Source organism: Geospiza fortis, unplaced genomic scaffold (genome assembly GCF_000277835.1).
Source record: "Geospiza fortis unplaced genomic scaffold, GeoFor_1.0 scaffold194, whole genome shotgun sequence".
Taxonomy (NCBI): domain Eukaryota; kingdom Metazoa; phylum Chordata; class Aves; order Passeriformes; family Thraupidae; genus Geospiza; species Geospiza fortis.
The window spans coordinates 6,006,933-6,014,968 of NW_005054322.1; the positions used below are offsets into that span (position 1 = coordinate 6,006,933).

General features: G+C 38.7%; 1 protein-coding gene across 1 annotated transcript; it reads left to right on the forward strand.

The window, feature by feature from the left end:
- The first annotated feature begins 424 nt into the window (after positions 1-424).
- Positions 425-6,420, forward strand: FOXO1 (forkhead box O1). Its single transcript, XM_005420839.3, has 2 exons — positions 425-1,769; positions 2,166-6,420. Exon 1 carries the CDS (start codon positions 500-502, stop codon positions 1,754-1,756), a length of 1,257 nt encoding a protein of 418 aa, XP_005420896.2. The 5' UTR covers positions 425-499; the 3' UTR covers positions 1,757-1,769; positions 2,166-6,420.
- The last annotated feature ends 1,616 nt before the right edge of the window (positions 6,421-8,036 follow it).

An 8,036-nucleotide genomic window follows, 5' to 3' on the forward strand; every position in this document is an offset into this window, starting at 1 on the left:
GAATCTAACATTCCTGAACTTTACATAAAATAATAATTAAAAAAATATCCATAAATACAGTCAGGTTCACCCATTAGATGACTCACTTCAGTAATCTTGATCTTCTGGCTTATTTTTTCTCCTTTATGTGGAATTTTTATTTCAGAACGGTTCCTGCAGTTTTATTGAACTTTTTATAATGTCAGATGCAATGGAGGCAGATGACAGACAAGTTGACGTGGTGGCTCTTTGCAAGCTTGTTTCAGCCAGTTCAGAGCGATGAGCAGATAAAAGAGGTTTCCAGGCTGGCATGTTTTCTTATTTAATGATTACCCCTGTGTTTTCAAACAAAATGAGAGTATGCTTACAAAAGCAGGTGTTAGTATGCCATAAAAGATGCATGTCTTCTCCATTTCTTACATGCTATTCTGTTTTTCAGAATTCAATCCGTCACAACCTGTCTCTGCACAGCAAGTTCATCAGAGTGCAGAATGAAGGAACAGGGAAGAGTTCCTGGTGGATGCTCAATCCTGAAGGAGGGAAGAGTGGCAAATCTCCTAGGAGGCGAGCAGCATCCATGGATAACAACAGCAAGTTTGCCAAAAGCAGAGGCAGAGCTGCCAAGAAAAAAGCATCTCTTCAGTCTGGTCAAGAGGGAAATGGTGACAGCCCTGGATCACAGTTCTCAAAGTGGCCTGCAAGTCCCAGCTCTCACAGTAATGATGACTTTGATAACTGGAGTACATTTCGACCTAGAACGAGCTCTAATGCTAGCACAATTAGTGGAAGACTTTCTCCTATTTTGCCAGAGCAAGATGACCTTGGAGATGGGGATGTGCACTCCATGGTATACCCATCATCAACCACCAAAATGACTTCTACTCTCCCAAGCCTTTCAGAGATGAGTAATTCTGAGAACATGGAAAATCTTTTGGATAATCTCAATCTCTTATCACCTAATACATCAATGACTGTGTCAACCCAGTCTTCATCTGCCACCCTGATGCAGCAAACACCAGGTTACTCATTCGCATCCTCGACCACAAGTATAGGTTCACCAAATCCTGACTACAGGAAATTCACTTACGCTCAAGCTAGCATGAGCTCCTTGTCCCAGATTCCTATGCAGACTCTTCAAGACAGTAAGTCAAGCTACGGATCGATGAGCCAATACAACTGTCCTGCGGGACTTCTGAAGGAGTTACTGACCTCCGACTCTCCGCCGCACAACGATATCCTGGCATCGGTGGACACTGGTGTTTCCCAGGCTGGCGGCAGGGCGCTGGGCCAAAGTGTGCTGATGGTCGCCAACTCGGTGGTGCCCAACTATGGCAGCCAGCCACCCCACAACAAAATGATGAACCCCAACGCCCGCCCTCACCAGGGACATAACCAGCCAGCAGTCAATGGCCGTGCCTTGTCACACACAGTGAACACCATGTCGCACACGTCGGGGCTAAGCCGCCTGTCGACAGTGAAGACTTCGCTACAAGTGCCTATGAGTCACCCGATGCAGATGAATGCCATGAATCCGTATGCCCCTGTTAACAGCTGCAATGGCTACGGGAGGGTGGGAATTGTTTCCCTCCACCAGGAGAAGCTTCCCAGTGACTTAGATGACATGTTAATTGAACGGTTGGACTGTGACATGGAGTCGATTATCCGTAATGACCTTATGGATGGAGAAACGTTAGATTTTAACTTTGACAGTGTATTGCCTAACCAAAGTTTTCAGCACAGCGTAAAGACAACCACACACAGTTGGGTGTCAGGCTAGGATGTAGTAGGAGGTAAGCTGTGCTTTTCATAATAAATCTGCAAAACAGCTAAACGGAAAAGAAAGAAATATCAAGATGCTTAAAATCTGGGAGTACTTCTGTGTTGGCATGTGAACTCCCTCAGTAACAGTCAGTCACTTTCCAGTCCTTTGTTAGTTTGAGAGTCAGGTTTGCACTGGTGCATTAGGACTGTCAAGTACCAACTTCTCTTACTTCATGTGGAGCACTAATGTTTTGTCATCGATGTTCTAAACAAAAAAAACTTGCTGGTTACTAGCCAGTAATGAATAATTTTTTTCCCCCATTTAAATATCTTAAAGCTAGCTTGAGCATATTTTAATAGATTTATTTATTCATCTGTTGTGAATGTTAATTTGTTCTTTTTTGTTGTTTTTTCTTTCTTCCTAGGCTATGGTTAAATTCTCCAGACTTGTCTGACAGCAGGAACTGAGAAAAGCAGTACAAAGATGTCCTTCACCTTTCTTTTAATTTTCTTGACAAAGCTGTGCGCATGCACTAACTTTTTTTTGGTTTTTTGGGTTTTTTTTTCCTTTTGCCTTCCTTTCGTCAGAGTTGGCAGCAGAGAGAGTATTTTCCTGTACAGGATGTTTGCCCAAGGTTTGCAGGTTATGTGCTGCTGTAGATAAGAACTGTGCCATTGGAAATTTCGTTACTCTGAAGTGCCAAATTCACTACACCATATAATCACAGCAAAGACTCTTACTTACATCATGTTGTGCTTTCAGTTTTGTACAGTATGATCTGTAGAAGAAGAATTGTTTTTTAAGACTATCTGTTTCGGTCTAAGAAAAGTTTATAAACTTTTGTAAGAATACTGTGATGATCTCATGCCCTAAGTAAGTTTAACCTTCGCTGATGTTACCTGTGTTTTGATGAAATTGAGATAACTGTGGACTTGCCTTGCAGCAGTATGAACTGCTTTATTTTACTCAAAATTGCCACACATTTCATATGGGAATAGAATAGCCTGTTAAATATGATCCTACTAAACTCACTGACTATTCAAAGCAACCAGTAGTGGTTAAATACTATTTGATAATTTACCTGTATTTGTGTAAATTTATGCAAGAATATATCTGGATTTCATTGTCAGATTAATCACTTTATTGTTGGGCTTAAGATAATTTTTGGAATACTTTCCAAGTTATTTTTCTTATAATTAAAATCTACTTTTGTTACATAGGCAACTTTAAAAAAAGTAAATCTGAGATCTGGCAGCATTCATAACCTCTTCATTTTGTACAGTATTTTAACTGGATTAAGTACATGTTTTTATAAATTTCCCTAGCACTTGGGAGTGCTGATAACAGAAAAGCTTAATAAGGATCTTGAATACAAAACATTTCTGTCCCTTTTTTTGTTGTGTGATGTATAAATATAGACAACTTTATGTTTAGAAATATTTAATCAGTTTTATATATGCATTTTTAGAAATGTCATCTGCTTCTATTACCATTTTAACTACCACGAAGTGTTAAGTATTCATTGTTAAGATGCTTGTACAATGCTTCACATTTATATTTATTTCATGGAGGTCTCATAATGTTTGTGCATTCAAGAGCAGGACCTTTTGGGGAAAATTTGTAATTGTAGTAAAATTAAGGACAAAATTGTCATTTGTCTTAATTAGCACTATTGTAGGGTTCATCAGTGTTTCTGTTGTAAAGCGGTAGATTTGAAGAGGCAAAAATGCTACTTTTGAGTGGGAGGCTAAAACTTTGACCTTATTGCAGGACAAAAAATTACTTTTTTTCAAAAAGAAAGATGAAGTAAGTGCCAAAGTTATACAAATGCATGAGGTTTAGGATAGGGGAGAGCATTAATAACAGAGATCTTGTTTCTGTGGAAAAACCTGGTCTTGCTGGAGTAAGCACACTGACAGCTACCTGAGCTTTTTCAGGACTAGGTCTTAGACGAATCGATTTCTGATTTTTTGTAATTGCATGATGCAGTTTTCATGGAAGTGTGAATGAGAGGCCTCCCCTGTCTTTTCACTGGTTGCTACACAACATTTGTGTTACAGAAATTCTTGGAGCTTTTTTATAATGCACTGACAGAATTAACAGTTTGGGGTTTTTTTGCTAGGGCGGGCTGTTATGAATAAGGGGAGAAACAAATATTTTTACACTGATTTTTCTTTTGTGTAAACAGCTCACAACCAGAAAGTGTCCTAATTGAAACGTATTTTCCCTGTAGTGATGGTGTATGGTGGAGAAGGAAACAGGACATGCCAAGTAAATGAAGTTTAGTAACAAGCCATATATTTAATGATCCTGTTATGACTTTCCTAAAGCTCTGCAATGTATTTATTGATGTGCTAGCATTTAGCTCCCTGTTGGGCTTAAATCACTACTAATTACAGCTGGTCCTACTTTTTTAGATATTCTGTACGGTTGTCAGGCAGTTCCAGAGGCTGATGTGATACAGGATCTTCCCTGGCGTGAAATTGGTCTTTGAACTTGTTTTGAGCAAAATCAAATGTTCTTAGTGCCAAAGCCTGAACGAAGCCACCTGCTTTTGCAGGCAAATATCTCCAGTAGCATCTTCACCATCAAATGCCTAGTCTCTGAAACATGGTAGTAAATCCTGAGAGTGGAGCAAGTGGAGGGCTCATACAGGGGTTTCTGAAGATCATTCTGTCTGCTGCATGTGCAAAAATGTTTGCTCCCAATTAGGCACTGATACCCATAGGCCAAAGTTGTCACAAAATCCACCTCTGCATGTAAAGAAAGAAGTAATCAATGCTGTGCTCCATGGGGATGCAGCTGAACGTGCTACATTTAACAATATACCTCCTGTTTATTATTTACCGCTACTGTATAACTTCCTGTAAACAGCTATTTTATTCCTTTCCTTTTATATGAATAACATAAATGTAGCCTTACCTTACAACAGTCTGTAGAAAGCTCTTCTAATTATTGTGAGGAAACAGTTGTAGGTAGTCAGAGGTTTGGGCTGCATGGTCTATTTGGCTTTTTTTGCTTTGGTTTTTTTTTTTTTTTTTTAAATTTTGAGGGGGTTTTTTTGTTCATTTGTTTGGGTTTTTTTAGTTCTGTTTTTGGGTGGGTTTTTTGTGGTGCCATTCTAATGTTTTGCAATTGTAATTCTGGAATACTGTGAAGTTGGTGAAGGAGCATGTTGTCTGCCTTGAAAACAAACATTATGTGACCTCTAGTTATAAATCCTTTTCCAGTAAAAGTACCAAATTTCTGGAGTAACTTAGTTTGTCAGAATTGTTGTAAATGATTGGTTTGTGAATTGTGCAGATGATCTTACCTATGCAGCCTTGTTTTTGACTTTTCTCTGGTTTGTACTGTTATTAAAAGTTTATTGTATTATAGAGCTGTTGAGATATTTTAAATATAAAGATGTATTGTTTCCATAATATAGCTATATGATATATGTTTAGGTAGTAGATGCATTAATTGGAAAGCTCTGCTTTGATAAACTGACAGTTTGCCTACACTTATAAGCAAAAATCATATTGCTTATTATTGGCTTAGGTCAACAGAGCATCCCTGAGAAGTTAAAATTGGACCAATTATAAAACAGTATAAAATTTGCACTTGTTAAACCACTGGATGTATGTTAGTACTTTTTTATTTTTTTACTGATTTGAAATTCATATTTTCATTATGAAATTGCTAGGATTCTTAATTTATGACTGATTTTAAATAAGGTATTCTCATTATTATTATTATTATTTTGGTAATCGTAATATAAGATGCAGCATGGTTTATGCAAGCAAAAAGCAAATTATTCAACATGAAAACTGGCCTCTTTTTTGAAGGTGTTCCACAAACCAGCAATATCTGAGAGATTGGCATGTACATACTGCTAGTTCTATTTGCGAGTGGCGTGACAGCTCTTCAACGCTTCACTGCTCTGACTTAGTCACATTGCAAAATTAAAATTCATGCGTGGATATTTTCAGAAAAAGTGCCTGATGTACTTCTACAGACACATGAGAACAATCCCTGACAGTTTGTTGTATAAAGCCATAAATGTATATAAATTATGTTTAAAAGATTTTGTGTCCTTTCTTGTATACAGAGAATGAGATTTGTACCAGGATTCTACTTGTGATTAGTAATCCTTCTACTGAGATGTTGTCATAATCACTTTCCTCACCGTGTAATCTTTTTAATGATGATGATCCCATTTGGACAATCCCGATGGCATTAGCAGTTTTATACAGAAAAATACCTCATGGTACCAAGTCTTGCCTGGTGAGATGATAACATATTAATGAGCAAACACTAACTGCAGAATAGTTAACAAATTTTCCATTACTTGGTATAAAGGAATTTTTCTCTCTTCGCATTGCTTCTGGATTTGGAGCTGTAGCAGGTACAGGAACCTAACAGGGCTGAGTTACCAGTGTTTAATCACAACCTAGTGTGCTAAAAGTAACTTGTTTACAAGTCTTTGAGACTAAACGCAAGAAGAATCCATGCCTGGCTCCCAGGGCTCAGGAGACAGCTTTGTGTAGAGGTGTGTTGTTACTGGAAGGTGCACGGAGCAGTGCCAGTGCTTCAACAAGCGTAGTTCAGAGAAAATGGCAAAAAGTCCTGAAATTGTTTCAGAGTGGGTATTTGTAAGTATAAGCTCTTAATAAAATTGCTATGACATGAGATGGTAATTAGTGTATCAGAATGTTATGTAATACATTATTAAAGAGTAATAAAAAAGAGGATGTTAACATCCATCAAACCACAGGAAAGAATTAGTCTTTTAGTCCAAATTGCATGTTAGAACCTAATGCTATTAAATGTGGAAGAGAGTGGGCCCAAATCCTCTTGGTCCTCTTTCCCCCGGTTTTTGCCTCTGCCCCTCCAGAAGTCTGTACCTTTTCTCAGAGTAAGTTTTTTCCTTGCTGAACATTTGCCAGCCTTCCTGGTGCTGCTCCTTTTGCAGCCATGCTTTAGGCTGTGGTGATGGGAGCGCCGCTGATGCGAGTGAGTAGGGAGAGCAAGAATGCCTAATTTTTTTTTTCAAATTTTTTTTTTTTAATTTAGATTGTGTTTTAAAACAGAACTGGAAGAAAGGATGAGAGGCTGCCAAAACAGACAGCCAATAACACCCACGCCACAGTTGTCTTGTGAGGCCCAGATCCCTGCTTGCCTGCAGGTGGGGAGGGAAGGGGCGGCAGAGAGCAGGCTCTAAGTGAAGTGCTGACAAAAAAAAATTGCTGGCAGTTTGATCTTAAAATGAGCAGAGGTAGACGTAAAGAACATGAAAGAACTAATTGCATGTAAAAATAGAAATATTTAAAGATAACTAAAGAATAATTTCTGCTTGTACCTTGCAGTTCCATCTTTATTTTAGCTTCAACCTTTTTCTTTCAGTGTACATTTTGGAAGTGTTTTTGCATGTTAGGGGAAGCTGAGGATATCTTCCCTGACATTTTCAAAAGCCTGATTTCTGGAATGAGAGGGTTGTAAGATCCAAAGATACTCTATATGGGTGTTCATGACGCTGTTTTTGGAAAGGATGCACATCTAATTGGTACATGACTAGTCACTGTTGTCAGTAGAGATAGTCAAAGCTTGTCTCTTGGGAAGGGACTGGCTAGCAATTTATGCCAATCTGGCAACAAGGGATTTGAATCTGCTGATCTAGCAGGAAAACCTCAAAGCATCTTTGTGCTCTGAGTCAGTTCTACATCATTGTAATAAACATGTTTTTGTGTAGAAACGTCAATTACTATGTCACCTCAGTTGATAATCCAGTTAAAACTACAAATGACAGAAGGTCTTGCAGCCATTTATTGTGCAGCTGGTGTGCAAAGATGGGATTTGTAAAGATCCTTGGGAGGAATAACTTGCAGTGATCAGTGCCTGTGGTCATGCCCACTGCTGGAATTGCATGCAAATCCCTGTTCATTACCTGATTATGTTTTGCTTGGGGTGATGTTCTGGCATGTGCCAAAATGATAGCTAAAATGAGGAGGCAGGGACAGCGCCCCATCTTACTTTATGTTCTTCTACTTGCTGTTGAACCCTGGGGCATGCAGAAATTTTGCATATATTTTTTACAAGTAAACTTCTTGTGGGGATGTTTATCACTGAGCTGATGGAAAAAGGGATGAGAGCTTCGTGCAGTACAACTGGAAGAGCATTGCAGGAAGCTTCTGATGGGTATAATAGGGCTGTGGAGGGAAGAATCAGACAAAGAGCTCATTCATAACTTGGAACCTCAACATTTTACATCCTTCCTGTCTGGTCATCTTCGGTTGCTCATGCCATCCTTAAACGA